General features: G+C 41.1%; 1 protein-coding gene across 1 annotated transcript in view; it reads left to right on the forward strand.

Annotated features, from left to right (window-relative positions):
• ENTHD1 (ENTH domain containing 1) overlaps positions 1-17,270 on the forward strand; it is a 79,746-nt gene extending 62,476 nt beyond the window's left edge. The window contains exons 5-6 of the mRNA XM_006098560.1: positions 9,088-9,483; positions 16,657-17,270. Coding sequence (XP_006098622.1) covers positions 9,088-9,483; positions 16,657-17,270 — 1,010 coding nt within the window. The remainder of the gene's footprint in view (positions 1-9,087; positions 9,484-16,656) is intronic.
• Positions 17,271-17,667: the final 397 nt, after the last annotated feature.

Here is a 17,667-nt window from a genome sequence, read left to right on the forward strand (position 1 = left end):
TTAATAGATAAATTACAATATAATGCTATCAATCCTACCCTATAAAATAAAAGGCTAATATGCAAATCGACCGAATGGCAGAATGACCGGTTGCTATGACACGCACTGACCACCAGGGGGCAGACGCTCAACGCAGGAGCTGCCCCCTGGTGGTCAGCACGCTCCCACAGGGGAGCGCCACTCAGCCAGAAGCCAGGCTCACGGCTGGCGAGCGCAATGGTGATGGCAGGAGCCTCTCCCACCTCCTCAGCAGCGCTAAGGATGTCTGACTTAGGCTTAGGCCTGCTCCCCACTGGGCTCTCCCAAGGGCTCCCAAACTGCGAGAGGGCACAGGCTAGGCTGAGGGACCCTGCCAAGTGCACGAAATTTGTGCACGGGAAGGGGGGTCCCCTCAGACCAGCCTGCACCCTCACCAATCCCAGGAATCGGGCCTAAACCAGTAGTCGGACATCCCTCTCACAATCCTGGACCACTGGCTCCTAACTGCTCACCTGCCTGCCAGCCTGATTGCCCCTAACTGCCCCCCCGCTGGCCTGGTTGCCCCACACAGCCTGCTGTTCAGTCGTTTAGTTGTCCCTCACTGACCCCCTTGCCGGCCTGGTCGCCCCCCACAGCCTGCTGTTTGGTCATCTGTCTGGTTGTTTTGGTTGTGACGGCCCCTGGCTTTTTGTATATTAGGATAAGCAAAGAGCTATAAGAACAAGGATCATACAACTGTTTCTGTCTGGGGGTGGAAGGAAATGGAATATGTCCTCTTAGGTAGTCAGTGAGGTGTTTTTCAAAGGGACATATATAATATATTAAGTTTTAATAGGTGGGATTTGGAGGGGTTGTTTTGGGGTTTTGTTGTCGTTTGTTGGTGGTATGTGGGTTTTTGGGGGTTTCTTTTTTTGCTTGTTTTGAGAGAAATAGCACTTCCTCTGAGTGCACAATTTAAATGATATTTAAAGGTTTGTTGCAGTGTTGCAGATTTAGATGTGATTTCTACTTAGTATTGAAGTAAGAAATTTTACTGTTGGTCTGTACATCTAATGAGGGAAAAGTTTAAGAATTATAGTTCTTCTCATCGTCATCTTTCCACAGCACAACAGTTCTCTTGGCCTTAAATGCAAGAATTGGTGGGCACAAAGGGCATGCATCATGCTTGTGGTCTATACGTACGGGGTTTCTGAGGGGAAGGAGGAGTACCTGGTGTGTTCAGGTTCCCATCGCTTCCAGTCGGCCCACGGCAGGGTAAGATATAAGATACCAAGAATAATCAAACCAGCTTTGAATTGACCAAAATTTCAAGGTCCCATTTTGAATCCCTTGTGATTCCACTTCTTCTGACTGTTCCATAACCGACAATACTCAGTAACTACATAGTGTTTACCATGTGCCAGGTACTATTTCAAGCATTTCACATATTTAATTCATGTCAGAATTTAACCCCTGACCCAATCTAGCTTAACTTCTGACTCTCCTAAAGTCACCCATAGGGTGTGACCGTCATTATAAGGCTTGGTCTGACAATCACAAGCACTTGACCTTCAGACCGCAGCTCATCTGTTTGGCCTGGAGTGTGCTCCGTGAAGCATGGAGGCCTTAGCATGCTGGAGACCAGACTCCACTCCAGCCTGAAAGGCTGACAACATCGAGGTACTAATGATCACCAGCTTCCCAGAGACATTTCAGCCTCAGTTTTATAATGATAATCTATTGAAGAAATTACAACTTTTATTATTGATGGAACTGTAATTGTGTGAAATTTAATAATGAGAATCCTCTACCTGTTTTATATGATCCATATTCACGGCCTGGAAGTCTTCAGCTGTCCGCTTGAAGAAATTTTAAAAGAAAAGTACCTTTGCCCTAGCCAGTTTGGCTCAGTGGATAGAGCGTCAGCCTGCTGACAGAAGGATCCTGGGTTTGACTCTGGTCAAGGGTATATACCTCAGTTGCAGGCTCCTCCCCGGCCTGGGCCCTGGTTGGGCGCCTGCAGGAGGCACCCAATCGATGTGTTTCTCTCACATTGATATTTATCTCTGTCTTTCCCTCCCTCTTCCACTCTCTCTAAAAATCAATGGAAAAATATCCTCAGGTGAGGATTAAAAAAAACAAAAACACCTTTAAGTGTGTCTACAATTCTATTTTCCTATGAGAAGTTAAACCATTAACTCAAATTATATTGAAAGAAGTAATATACTTGACATATTTCATAGCTACATTTTCCAAATATGTTTTCTTATTTTAATATTTTGATATAATACAGTTAAATGTAGTGCTAAACAATAAAAAGTTCTCAGAACCTACAGTTGTGTGTTTACATTCATATACATATATACACACACATACACTTAACACAGACCATAGGGAAATTATAGCTATTCCAACTGATTACGATTATATGGGGTTTCATATATATCATAAGACAAATATATTATGATTTTCATGTCAAATATGTTAAGTTTCACATTAAATATCCATTTTAAATTAGTGGCTTGTCTACTTTATACCAATATGTCAATGAGCAATCCAGAGCATCCTGCTATATTAATAATTTATAACTGTGGCTTAGAGAAATGGCCTTATTATCCTCAGATTCTATTTCTTTTGATTAACATAATTACTAAAGTAGGAGCTCCTTCAGTTCCTTTGTTAAACCACAGAAAGACATATTTTGGGATCCATTTTCTGTCATGTTTGCCAGCTCTCTGCTTTGTAGCTGTAATTGGATATTATTTATTAGACCAACAGGAGAATTGATCACAGCAATAGCTCCGCTGGAATATAACACCCATTATTAGATTCACGGTATAATGGAATATAAAATAATATTCAATAATTATAGTACCTGGAACAAGGCAGTGGAATTATTGAAAAATGAAAAGGATTTACCAGTATGGAATGTTCCTGTCTGTAGGCAAAGTCTCTTAACTCAGAATTAAATCTGAAGTTCTCTTTCAAAAGCTATTTCAGCATTTTCTCCAAACTAGCAAAAACATTTCAGTATCTTCAATAGCGTAGCTATTCTCTTTTGTCCTTATGCTCTAAGCATGGTGGTGTATTACTGTTGTTTTGTTTTTTTCTTACTTCAGGGACTTTAGTGAAAGTCTGTATTTAAATTTGCAGTCTGATGTCTTATGTAGAGAATAAGCTTCTTAGGATAAGATAAAATATCAAGAATAATCGAGCCAGCTTTGATTTGACCAAAATTTCAAGGTCCCATTTTGCATTAATCAAATATATTTGCAAGTGTAAAGCACTGTGCAATAGAGAAAGCTGATGTAGTCTCAATTTCATACTGGGCTTCCCGTCCAGGAGTCTGCTGGATAGATACTTGAGAACAAAGCTCTTTGACATTCAGGTTTGAATGGAAAGAAAATGAGAAAAGCGAGCCAACCAAATTAATTCACTCTCTACTCCTCTCTGCCTTTTCGGTGGAATTCAGAGATATTCTCTCAGAGAAAGTTGGGAAGCCCTTATGAAACAGTCATTTGAGTGTTTACAGAGCATGCACTTATGTGCTTTGTGTTTACACATATGAAGACAGTATTCATTGCTGTTCTCCATCCCCACAAGTCCTGCTGGACTTCAGAAAATGTTCCATAAATGCTATTCATTCTTTCTATGGATCCAAGAACATAGGCCAACTGTGTACTTAACTCAGTCCCCTCCCCATGGCCCCGCACCTCTGAAAGCACCACCAGGGACAGGTGGAGTGACCCCAAGATGGGCTTCAGTCACCTCCCAGTTCTGACCTATTAGAACAACTGTTCGTAGAGAAATACTTGGTACAACGGGTTCTACCAGATTTTTTGTTCCTTCCTTTATTCCCCTCATAAAATGAACATTGATTTAGGATTCAGGAACCTCAGGTTCTAGTCCTACTTTTGCCCTTTAACCATTATGTGATCCTGAAAGTCTCATGTTCTGGCCTCTATCACAAAGTCCTTTAAGACTTTCTCTCCCGTTGAGTTGAGTTTAGTGATTAAGCTATTCAGATAATGATTCATTGAACAAATATGTATCAAATGACTGTCAGGTACTTTGCTAGTCACCGTTGGCCTGAACACATTGAACAAGATGTGTGCTCTGAAGGGGTTTGCAGTCTACTGGAGGTGACAGATCTATAAACAGTAAATTATAACAAGTCATAAACAACAAATTTGTTTACTGCTATTGTCAGAGCTTAGAATAGTGCTTGCCACATCCTTGTACTTACTACATATTTATCAAATTAGTAATATTTGAAAGATGAAATAAGTGAAAATATAAATATTCACATTGGATTAAGCAAAAACAAAAAAAAAGGATTCATTTTAACTTGGAGGATAAAGAAAAGGTTTCACAAAGGAGGTTGTATTTGAGCTGAGTGTAGAAGAATGGAGCTGTTTTTGATGGAGAGGAAGGGTAGGGGTGAAGGATATTTTAGGTTGAGGGAACAGCACATGCAAAAATGCAGAGACATGAACATGTATGTCCACCTAATGGACATCACCCTGGAAGTTGGGAATCAGATATAAAGAGGCAGAGAACATTTCAGGCAAAAGGAACAGCATGGGTGGAGGCTGGTGCACAGAGGGAACGTGGTAAATTTAAAAAAATGAAAGAACTTAGTGTAGGACCATATAGTTTTAGGAAAAATAGTAGTAAAAAATAAGAGAAGCACATAGATCTAATTTATGCAGAGCCTTGTAAACCACATGAAGTAGTTTGAAGAAGTAATGGAGAGAAGTAACATGATTTGATATTAATTTTAGAAAGGTCACTCTGGGTGTGCTGTGCAGAATGAACTGAGGGGATAGAGTGGGAGACCTCCTAGAGCTGTGCTAGCAACCATAGCTCCAAAATAACTTGAGTGACTGGGAAGTTGATGGCCATATTTGTGTGTGTGTGTGTGTGTGTGTTTCATTTACCAGTATTTCTTTAGATTTCACATATAAGTGAAATCATATGGTATTTATCTTTTTTTAATTTTAATTTTTTTCTTTATTGATTGAGGTATTACATATGTGTCCTTATCCCCCCCCATTGCCCCCCCACCCCCCACTCATGCCCTCACTCCCCTGGTGTCTGTGTCCATTGGTTATGCTTATATGCATGCATGCAAGTCCTTTGGTTAATCTCTCCCCCTTACTCCCACCCTCCCCTGCCTTCCCTCTAAGGTTTGACAATCTGATCGATGCTTCTCTGTCTCTGGATCTGTTTTTGTTCATCAGTTTATGTTGTTCATTATATTCCACAAATAAGTGAGATCATGTGATATTTATCTTTCTCTGACTGGCTTATTTCACTTTGCATAATGCTCTCCAGTTCCATCCATGCTGTTGCAAATGGTAAGAATCCCTTCTTTTTTACCGAAGCATAGTATTCCATTGTGTAGATGTACCACTGTTTTTTAATCCACCCATCTGCTGATGGACACTTAGGCTGTTTCCAAATCTTAGCTATGGTGAATTGTGCTTGATGGTCATATTAATAGAGGTAAAATGTACACCCAAGGATGAGGAGGCTGGAGGGCAATAAGACCTCCCTGGGCAGAGGAATAGATATATATATATTTGGGGCTAGACCTCAGCAGGCGTCTGGGCTGAGAATTAAAATGTGTGCATTGCCTGCATACAAGTGATAGATCTAGTCCTAGTTTAAATAGGTAATAGATGATATCACCCTGGGAGATTGTAGGAGCAGAAGATAAAAGGGTCAAGGATAGAATGTCTGCAATTTAGAGGGAACAGAGCCAGGGAGGAATATTGAGAAGATTGCCTAGAGCAGTGGTTCTCAACCTTCTGGCCCTTTAAATACAGTTCCTCATGTTGTGACCAAACCATAAAATTATTTTCGTTGCTACTTCATAACTGTAATGTTGCTACTGTTATGAATCGTAATGTAAATATCTGATATGCAGGATGGTCTTCGGCAGGGGTCCTCAAACTTTTTAAACAGGGGGCCAGTTCACTGTCCCTCAGATCGTTGGAGGGCCGGACTATAGTTTAAAAAAAACTATGAACAAATTCCTATGCACACTGCACATATCTTATTTTGAAGTAAAAAACAAAACAAAACGGGAACAAATACAATATTTGTATTTGCATGTGGCCCGCGGGCCGTAGTTTGAGGACCCCTGGTCTTAGGCGACCCCTGTGAAAGGGTTGTTCGACCGCCAAAGGGGTTGTGACCCACAGGTTGGGAACTGCTGGCCTAGAGAGATGGAGGAGAGCCAGCAAAGTTCTGTTGAAGCATTTATGGAGGGATGAGTTTCAAGGAGAAAAAACCTACCAATGCAAGGGTTGAGTGTGGTGGTTTGTAGATGTTGATTGAGCCAAGTGAGTTAAGTGTTGTATACATCTTCGATATTCATGCTGATTTTTCATCTATTCTATCAGTTACTTAGAGAGGGATGTCAAAATTGCCAAATGTGATTTAGTGGGATTTGTCTAATTCTCGCCTTAATTCTGTCATTTTTTTTACTTCATTTATTTGTAGTTCTATTATTAGGCATTTACACATTTATAATGTTATATCTTTGAGATGTTTGGCCCTTTTGTCATTATGAAATGTCCTTTTTATTCTCTAGCAATACTCCTTGTCTTGAAGCCTATTTTACCTGATATTAAGATAGCCACTGAGCTTTTTTAGGTTTATTGTTGCATGATATCTTTTTTTCAATCCTTGAATTTACATGTGACTTTGTTTTTAAGCTTGTCTCTTGTATACAGCATATGATTGGATCTTGTTTTTTTATCCAGTCTGAAATTTTATGCTTTATAATTTGCATTTTAGTATAATTACTGATACAGTTGAATTTAGATTTACTCTTTTACTTTCTTCTTGTCCCATCTGTTTGTCCCACCTGTGTTTTATTCCTCTGTGCTTTCCTTGCTGTCTTCTCTTGAGCTAATTCGATACTTTTAAATTTTTAACTTATCAGTTGGCTCCTTAGTTATACCTCTTTGCATGAATTTTAGTATTTTCTCCAGGGATTAAATTATATATCTTTAACATTTCACCATCTCATTATATTGCCATCTCATATGAAATATTAGAATCTTGCACCCAGCCTGTGTGGCTTGGTGGTTGAGCATCCATCTATGAACTAGGTTGTCACAGTTTGATTCCTGGTCAGGGCATATGCCCAGGTTGTGGGCTCGCTCCCCAGTGTGGGGTGTGCAGGAAGCAGCCAATCAATGATTCTCTTTCATCATTGATGTTTCTCTCTCTCCCTCTCCCTTCCTCTCTGAAAAAAAAAATATATATATATATTTAAAAATTTTAAAAAACAATTAGAATCTTACAACCATATAGAAAAAGACTTCCGCACCCCCCATTTTTCTCACATGTAGAATGAAAGTCAACGGAAAATATTTGACTAAAATTTACTTTTATGTAAATATAAAGATGTACACATGTACTTTGGAATACTATAAATCTAGTTTTCTACTGGGAATATGTTAGTATTTTTAACAGAACCTTTACCAACTAGATATAACTTTCTCATATGCAAATTAGGAGTATTCTAGAAGTTGTTTTCATCTACCAGTTTTCTATTTCCTTTCGTCATTACTAAGTAAACTATATTCAGCTTAGAAAAACAAAGGCATTACTTTTTCTTGGTCCTTGTGCTTCAGTCTGTCCTTCACTCAAGCATTTATCGAACACATCCTATGGGACTGGCACTCTCAGGTGCTGAGATGCAAAGATGACTCCTAACAAGGTCTCCCCGAGAGCCTGTTTTCAGGTGGGGGAGAGGAACCCTGTAATAAAGGAGATGAAGTGTTATTCACGGGGTTCCAAATAGGATATGGTAAGATAGACAATAATAGGTTACAGGCAGGAAAGAAAAGGAGATAGAGAAGGTGATTCTTGAGTTGAGTTTTGAAAGATAAGGAAGTTCGGAGATGAAAGGGTTGGGAAAAAATGGAATTCCTGGTAGAGGTAGTGCTGTACATTTCTTGAATTGTCTAACTGGTATACTAGCAGCATTTTTGCCCGGGGTTGCCTCCAACTATGGATGAAAATTGAAAGGAAGGTTTTTAGAGTCTAAGAAAATTTGCTTTTCTTAGTAACTCAGAGCCTGAAAGTGATGCTGCTAACATATGAATGTGCATTATGAGGTAGGTTTTGATGTACATTGTGATATACAAACACCTGATAGCGAATTACACAATTCCTGTATCCTCTTTTTTGGGAGCTTCGAGTGACATAACCTCGCTATTGTCCTCTCTCACATAGTGATGCTTTTAATTTCAAGAACTCTCTCTCCCTTAGAAATAATTTTCTTCCTTTCCATGTTCAACTATTTGAGAGCAAGCCCTAGGGCTGAGTATGGATAACAATGTACACCTGGAAATTTGGACCAGGCTCATAATTCATAGATTCAAGAGAGATTCCTATATCTGACCCACCTTAAATATCAACTCTTTGGAACTCCTTCAGTTCCTTCTATTTGTAATAACTATTATAACAAAGTAGTCCAGGTACTTTGTTATACTCCAGATACTTGGTGATATTAATGAATAAAATGGACAAAGATCCCTGACCAGATGGAACTTAACATTTTAGTAATCATCACAACAGCTCTGAAAGATTGCCTCTTTTCTCCCATGTGACAAAGGATTTATTAAAATTAGACCACTACCTAAAGTAGTGATTTTCTTGTATGAGCTTTGTTGAAACATTGGGGCAAGAAGACATTTTTTTATTTCAGGAGAAAAAGACTTTTTGTGTGTGTGTGTGACAGGGGATTCTGTAAGGATAGACCAATATGATATGCCAAATTTTCTCTAGTTTATCTTGTAGAAGATGAAAGCTTGAAGGTACTAAAAATATAGTGGTTTCAGAAACAGAGGAGTAAGTGAAGGGGGAAATATTTTAAGACAAGTTGTTTGAAGCTTTCCTTTCCTTGTGCTTAAGAGAAGGCAGCCTTCGAATGACTCAGGCATCAGTTATAGTGTGGGTATACTTCAGAGAGGCACAAGAGAAACACTGTAAGAAAGTAGAAAATTAAATAGGAGAGAATTTTGTAATGGCATAAAAATTTTGATTTATCAAAATTGCAACAGATTTGAAATAGAGTGTTTTCAGTTTTGATTGGTTATTTTACAGATGCTGTATCTACTCCCTCAGAAAAAAACCCATCTCTGCAGACAAATGTGAATTTGGACAAGAAACCAGAGAGTACCATTACAAATACTGTAACAGAAAACCCTTTTCAAATGCCTCTAGAAAAGCAGTCCAATGCCACAAATTTTGAAATATTGACAACTTTATCAGCATTTGGGTCATCAAGTAAAGAAGAGTCTATCCATCCAAGTGTAAGAATATCCAAGTCGGACTCGACTTTCTTTAACCAGGCCTCTGTAGAGACACTCTATGTCTCTCCCTCGTTCAAGACGTTTGACCCAGCGAAGGAGACTGTAATCGATAAGGACTCTCAGAAACCAGCCCAGCCCAGCATTGCTCAGAGGGATGCTGATATCCTCAAGAGCTTAACGGAATGGGGTGAGTCTAAAAAAAAAAATAAATAAAAAATAAATGCTCTTTTGAAGCATTCTTCATTTACTTTTCTCTGCTCTCTGCCCCCCTATCTTGTTCCCTCCTTTCACTCTCCATCCAGTGGTATTAACATGTGTGTGCCATAGAGGACTTTCTCAGCTGGGAAAGTGCCCTTTTATTAAAGGGCTAATGGGCAGTCCATCCTTGTGGGTGACAAGTGCTCGACTGAAGCACAAGTTCTGAGCAGTTTTGTTGGGGAACACATTAGAAAGAACTAGCATAAACAAGAGCTTCCTTTTGGTTGTTTCCAAAAGTACCCAAGAATTTCTCATTTATTCTCAGGAACAATTAAACTTCTGTTCTTCCAGAAAGGGCATGCAGGCTGAGGAATAATACAAAGTTGTGACTGAGCAAAGAAATTCTGTGACGCTCTAATTTATTCTCCGTAGAACAGCCAGAATGACCTGATGACTAACCCTCCCCACTTAAACCATGGGCTGCTCCCATGTTCCCAAAGATCCAATAGCCTCCCAGGCCCTGAGCAGTCTAGCTGCTGCCTTTCAGCAGCCTGGTGTTCTTTCCATTTGTCAAGTAAACCATGTGGCTTCACCATCTTTGGACACTTGTTCCCTCTGACTTCTAATCCACCTCTTTCCTAGTTCACTCTTCCTCACCTTTAGAGGTCAGCTCAAACATCACTTCATCAAGATTTCCTGACCCCTAGATTATTTCAAATCCCCCCAACTGTATGCTATCTCAGTATCCTACAATTATTCTTCCTAGCACTAATTGTCACTCTAATTAAATATAATTATATATGCATTAAGTTTTTTAATGTCTTTCCCCAAAAGTGGAATGTCAACTTCACGAGGGAAGGGACCACATCTACCCTGTTTATTATTATACTAGAGGCCTGATGCACAAAATTCGTGCATGGGTAGGGTCCCTAGGCCTGGCCAGCGATAAGGGCTGATCTGTGGGGCAACCAGCAGGGCAATGGAGGAGGGCCCCCGCTGGCACCCACCTTGGCCAGCCTGGTGCTGCCCACTTGCCAGCCCCGCGCCCTGGCTCCCTCCCCCCCCCCCCGTCACCTCCCTCTGTGGGGTGATTGGCAGGGTGATTGGGGGCCCCCACTGGCACCCACCTTGGTTAGCCTGGGGCCTGCGGGCTGGAGGCAGCTCTTGCGTTGAGCGTCTGCTCCCTGGTAGTCAGTGCGCGTCATAGTGACTGGTCATTCCGCCATTCGGTCGATTTACATATTAGGCTTTTATTATATAGGATCCTCAGCACCAACCACAGTGCCTTGCACTTAGGAGGCAATCAATATTTAATAAGCAAACTAAAAGCAGCTTAGTAGAGAAGGAATGGAAAGTGTACATGAAAAAGTAACAAAAGAAAACATTGGACAGTTAAGCCAGGATAGATGCACTATGTCTGCCAGGTTAAGTTTGGACTTTGTTTTGGACTGCAAGTCACTAACAGTTTTAAGTCAGGTGAGTAGCTTTACCAATGTGTTTTAGAAAAATTACTCTGGCAGGAGTGTGGAGAATGGATTTGGAGGAGGTGAAACAGGGAGGCGGCACTTCAGAGGCTATTGTGGGAAAGGAAACTGGGTGAGAGATAGGAAACGAGAGAGGGTGAGGAAGAGGGAGGTGGCCCAAGATGGAGCATGATCTGGGGGAGGTGGCCTAGAATCAGAACAGAAAGGGAGTCACCTCATCCTGAGGGCCTGTAAGGAAGGAGGAGAAAGGATGTATCAGTGTGAGGGAAGGGTTTTGTTGATTTTAATAATTAAAATGTATTAAGCCTCCGGGTACCATATACTGTAGTCTTGGCCTCAATATCTTACTGTCTGATGTCACCTGCCAAGACTGAGGAGTTTGGAGTGATACTACGGCTGTGGAGAGACTGGAATAGATTTAGAATAACTGCTCTAGAGAATGGAAGAGGGAACTGATAAGGCACTGATAAGGTGAAGGAGTGGTCACTTGCAGCAATCCTAGTTTATGGGGTCTATGCTTTTCTCCAGTAGTGCCGAGCAGCCTGGGGGTGGGAATGAAAAGATAGATATATAAATTGGAATAAGGTTAGGACAGGGATTGGCAAACTACCCTGGCCCACTGGGTAGTTTTAATCCTCACCTGAGGATATTTTTTCCATTGATTTTTTAAGAGAAAGTGGAGAGGAGGAAGAGGGAGAGAGAAACATCTATGTGAGAGACACATTGATTGGTTGCCTCCTGCATGTGCCCCAACCAGGGAATCGAGCCTGCAACTGAGGTATGTGCCCTCGAACCTGAGATCCTTCTGTCCAAGGGCCAACGCTCTAACCACTGAGTGAAACTGGCCAGGGCCACTGACTGTTTTTTATAATCAAAGGGCTCTTGGAATACAACCACACTGATTGGTTCATATTGTCTTTGGCTGTGTTTGTGCTGTAACAGCAGAGCTGAGCAGTTGCAACAGATACTGTATGTCCCACAAAGCCTAAAATATTTGCTATCCGGTCCTTTAGAAAGAGGTTTGCTAACTCTCGCATTAGGAATTAGCAGCAGGTAAGGCAGAAGACACAGCAGCAAGGAGGTAGCAAGAAAGCGGTTCAAAGTGATGGATGATGGGATTCTACACTGGACAAGAAAGGAGGTAGAGCCAGGAAGACACTGGTAGAGTGAGAGAAAACAAAAGGATCATTAGATCTATTGTCTCAACGAGGCCAAAGGGTAGATGTATTTAAAGGAATGAGGGGGCTGGGAGTAATTCAGAAGGAAAGTAATCTTGGAAAATAAGATTTCAGAGAGAGGCAGTTCTGAGTGATGACATGTTCTGAGGAATACTCAGGGGAATGGCTGGTTGAGGATTCAAGAAATGATGAGATACCTGCCGAAACCGGTTTGGCTCAGTGGATAGAGCGTCGGCCTGGGGACTGAAGGGTCCCGGGTTCGATTCCGGTCAAGGGCATGTATTTGCATTTCAAAGTTTTACCTACCACTGGCCAACTGCAAATTGAAAATATTCAATGGAAAATTCCAGAAATAAACAATTCATAAGTTTAAAACTGCATGTTGGTCTGAGTAGCATGGTGGAATCTCATGCTTTCCCCTCCATCCTGCCCAGGATGTTAATCATCCCCTTTGTCCAACATGCCCATGACATTTATGCCATCTGCCCATTAGTCACTGTGTAGCCATCCAAGTGATCAGACTGTGTGGTCTCTCAGTGCTTGTGTTCATGTAACCCTCCTTTTACCTAGTAATGGCTCCAAAGCATCAGAGTAGTGATGCTGGCAGTTTGGATATGCCAAAGAGAAGCCAGTCAGTGCTGCTTTTAAATGGAAAGGTAAAAGTGGTTACACTTAGTAAGGAAAGAAGAGAAATCGTGTGCTGAGGTTGCTAAGCTCTGTGGTAAGAACAGATCTTCTATCTGTGAATTGTGAAGCAGGAAAAAGAAATTTGTGCTAGTTCTATTGTCGCACCTCACACTGTAAGTTCCAGCCGCAGCTGGTGATAACTGCTTAGTTAGGATGGAAAAGGCATTAAATCTGTGGGTGGAAGACATGAGCAGAAAACGTTTTCCAAATGATGACAGCGCGTCACGTCAGAAAGCATTGAGCCCATATGGAGACTGCAGGTCCCCTGAAAGAAGTGGCCGCATTCACATAACTTTTATTATACTATATTGTTATAATGGCTCCATTTTATTAATATCGTTAATTTCTTACTGTGGCTAATTTATACATTAAACTGTATCATAAGTATGTGTGTATAGGAAAAACAGTACAATGGACCCTTAAACAACACGGGGGTTAGGGACACCAACACCCACTTGAGAATCTGCATATAACTTTTGACTCCCCAAAAACTTATCTGAAGACTTCAGATCCGGAAAAATTAACAATTTCCTCAAAAGAAGTGGGAAAATGATAGGAAACAGTTCTGCAAACCCTTTCCGCTAACCCTGAGCCACGGGTTGGGCTGGTTCAGAAGCTCCGTGTTGAAGGGAACCTTATCACTCGGGAAGTCACAGCCACACAGCTGCCCTGCCCCAGACAGCCCAGCAACTCCTCTAGCTGGACGTCTTCACCCAGAAGCCCTGTGCTCGTTAGCAGTCACTCTCTACTCCTAACTCCTGCAACCACTAGTCTATTGTCTGCCTCTATGGATTTGCCTGTTCTGGACACTTTATTCAGGGGTCCTCAAACTTTTTAAACAGGGGGCCAGTTCACTGTCCCTCAGACCGTTGGAGGGCCGGACTATAGTTTAAAAAAAAACTATGAACAAATTCCTATTTTGAAGTAAAAAAACAAAACGGGAACAAATACAATATTTGTATTTGCATGTGGCCCGCAGGCCGTAGTTTGAGGACCCCTGCTTTATATGGTGGAATCATACAGCATGGGGCCTTTGTGACTGTGTCCTTCACTTTGCATAATGTTTTTAAGGTCCATCCATGTTATAGCATGTGTCATACTTTGTTCCTTTTTATGGCAGAATAATATTCCATTGTATAGATGCACACATTTCATTTATCCACTCACAGTTGATGGACATTTGAGTTGTTTTCCCTTTTGACTATTATGAATAATTCTGCTATGAATGTTTGTGTAAAATATTTTTTAACCACTGGGCAAAATCAGAATATTTTAATTTATGTGTATAGCTAACTTGGCAGCCATTATAAACCAGCTAGGAAAATTGAAATAAATCAATTGGAGAATGAAAAAAAATCCCTGGTTTACAATGAACTGTTTGAAGTATTTAATTGACCAAGGACCTACTACTTACGGAAAAATTTGCATTACAGCTAAGTTCTAAAATATTTCTAGAAATGTATTTGTCATTTTACTTTTGCACCCAAGAGTCCTAAATGCTTTTTAAATTTAAAGTTGTAATAGAATGGTTCGGTGTTCCTCGTGAGTATAAAGTTAGAGCTAACACAGCACTTGGGATCGTTTCATTGGTGCGAACTTCAGGCAAGCGGAGCATTAATTGGTGTGCATACATCACACATTCACTGCAGCTTATTTGCAATAATTGCTGTGTTCGGTTTTGCAGATAAACTGCTTGAAGGGGATGAAGGTTAACCAGATACCCACATAACTTCAGAGTGAGTCAGAGAAGGGTCCCCGAGCGGGCGGGGAGATGCCCCCAGAGCGCAGCCTGAAGTGTCTGGTACAGCTGTGCCGTGTTTGGAAACAAAAGTAAATGGTGCGCAGCAATTAGAGGTGAAGTAGCTCCTTAGGAGCGAAGGCATCACGTAGCCCATGAATCAAAGCTGTGAAACTGTGAACAGTGGTAAGCTATTTAGTCAGCCGCTGCCGCTGCAGAGGAAACAAAGGTGGAGGTACAGTAGAAAGCAGGGATTCTCAAACCTAACACACCCGGAGACACCTGGAGGCTTGTTAACACTCAGCGTCTGATTTAGTGGGTCTGCAGTGAAGCCCATGACCTCATCCTTAACAAATTCCCAGGTGCTGCTGCTGCCGCTGCCGCTGCTACTGGTCCAGGGACCAGTATTGCTAGAGTTTTGTGACTACCTTCTAGTAATTAAATATAGCCTCTCACCCTTTCTCCCACTCTCCCTTTTTTGGTAAAGATTTGCATATCTATCAGTCATTCTTTACAGACATTTTCAAACAAACAAGTTCTCAAAACTTTTCCTTCTCCTACATCCCTTTCCAGTGAACTGCTGGAGTATGTGCTGCTCCCAAATGAGTAAACCACGAGAGAGAAAGACACGGTGTAGGAAACAGGGGAGCCACGCAGGAGGATGGTGCAGGGACATGTCGTGCGACTCAGGGCCCACACATGTTGAGGCTTTCGTCATTAGCATAGTAGGAAACTGTCGCACCCCTTTTAATCCAAGGATAGACTGTGGATAAGCCAGCCTGATTCTCAGGGGCGCTGGTTCATCTTGACCCTGTGCCGATGACGTGCCCACTTCCCTTTCATAGCCTGCTGCTGCATCACTAGAGGACTCATTTCACCCCAGAAAGTTTTGTGATTGGGATTTTTCCCGAGAACTGGAAAGCTTTGAAGCAGAAAATAGAAGCCGCCTACACCAGCCATAATTTTTACAAGAGGTCCAATTTAGTTTAAAGGGATGTGGGTATGTAAAGGAAATAAAAAATATAGTAAGTAATATATAAGTAATAGGTGCTAAGCAGTAAGCATTGATTCCCCTGTTCTATGACTATAGAGAATAAGTGTTTTTTGTTTTGTTTTTTAATTTAAGTAGCAAGTCCAGAGTTAATTTCAAAGACTTTAGAACTGGATTTAGCCCATTTATTACCACCTAATACATAAGTGAATGTACTTAGATATTCCAGGGAGACAAGAAAAAGTTCTGTGTCCAAGAAAGTCTGGAAAACCATGAGTAAATACTGTGCTGATGGACATTGGGAGGCACAGTGTGCAGCCACTCGGTCTGATTTGACTTGGAAGCCCTGTGTTCACAGGACATCTTTTTACACCGTCAGGCACACAGCATTCTTCAGAACACACTTTGGAAAATAATGCTTTAGAATGAAGTGCTGAAGAAGAGACTTCATACAATTTTTCCTGAAAGAAAGTTAAAATGTTATTAAATCTTTAATTTTTTGGAAAATAGATTTAGAAAGCTTTTTATTTTACATGCAATTTCTTGGTGGAAAACTAATTGCGTACGTGCGCTGGTGTTCTGGGTCTTAGATGGCCTGGACCTCAGTCTTGACATATTTGCCTATTGAGAGAAAAAAATGAGTTTCACAACTTTTGATAGTTGTAATTGGTGGTTCATTTTGCCATAGTGTTCTCTGTAGAAGGAAAAATGGAGGAGGGATGTAAGTTGCAGGTTTCTCAGACTTTCTATTTTAAATGTCAACTTAAAATGCCATCGGTAGAATGGAGCGTAACACTTGACTTTCTACTCTCGCTGATAAGTGGAATATAAAAATATGTTAGGATCTGAGAGTGAAGATAAATATTGGTAATTTTATTTTAGTTTCCTTTAGAAAATCTTTAGATTTTTCTCTGTTTCCTGCTTTAGGTTTATTTAGGTTTATTATGATTATTTTGCACATCAAATTCTAAGTAGTGTATTTATGTTGAGACCTCTCAGATCGGATTTGACATTGTAAAATGATTTTAGCTGGTGCTCTCATTTGTATGCTGCATCATCTTTCTCTGTCATTTATACATTTTAGTGTCAACCACCTCTGAGGGGACATCCTCCTTTTCTACTCTGTCCATGTCGTCGCCTGACACGGCCTCTCCAGACAAGTCTGCTCCTCTCTTACCCCGGATGTTGGCTGGACCTTCCTACTGGGCTTTGTCCCATCAGCAGTCTTCTTCTGTCTCCTTTAAAGATAAAGATAAGACAGCCAGGGTTCGTCACCCCTTTGCTCCTCGGAGCTCACTGTCTTCTGATGAAGAATCTGACAACTTCAATCTACTGGAAAGTCTTCCAGACAACTCTGATTCTGCCGACAAGAAGATAAGTCAGATTCCCAGCAGTGATCGGGTAGGGTTTTCCACCCAAAACGTAGACCGCTTCACCTCTGTGCCCTGTTCTAGCTTTCAGACAACCAAAGGCCTGCCTCAGGAGCCCAAAGCAAACAATTCCATTCAGGGTCTTCTAGGGGAGGTGAAAAATGCAATAGTCAAATTACACGAAGATCTGAGTATGGTGATACAAGAACTTGGTGTCATCAACAGCCATCTGGTAAGAATGAGTGGGAATAGCCCCCAAATCAGCATGGCTTCGCCGCTGCCCCAGTCTTCTGAGGAGAGCTCAGATCAAATAGAATCATCCCAGTAACCATTTCTGATAGAGCTCATGTGGTTCCACTTCCCCGAAACTGAGTTAGCCTGCTATAGATTCTCATTACTATGGCAAAATAGACTGACGGTTTGATTTTTCTTTGTCAGATTTATTAACAGTATCTTGCACATCAATAAATTCACTTGGGTGGTTTATTTTTTTAAACAGAAAAGGTTCACCTTTGATAATATTTTCAGATTTAGATATTAGTTCATTTGAAACTGAAGAGAATTTCATTCTTCCATGCTCTGTACTTTAAATCAAAATACATTTAAACATCAGTGAAGGCTATGGTAAGACCTCACATGGGAAATGGCTATTCTAGAGCTCTGGGGGGAGCCGGTAGCGAGAGGCCCTTGACTTCTCATCTGTGTGGGGCATCACTGTCAACAAG

The sequence above is a fragment of the Myotis lucifugus genome, unplaced genomic scaffold (assembly GCF_000147115.1).
Source record: "Myotis lucifugus unplaced genomic scaffold, Myoluc2.0 scaffold_239, whole genome shotgun sequence".
Lineage (NCBI taxonomy): Eukaryota > Metazoa > Chordata > Mammalia > Chiroptera > Vespertilionidae > Myotis > Myotis lucifugus.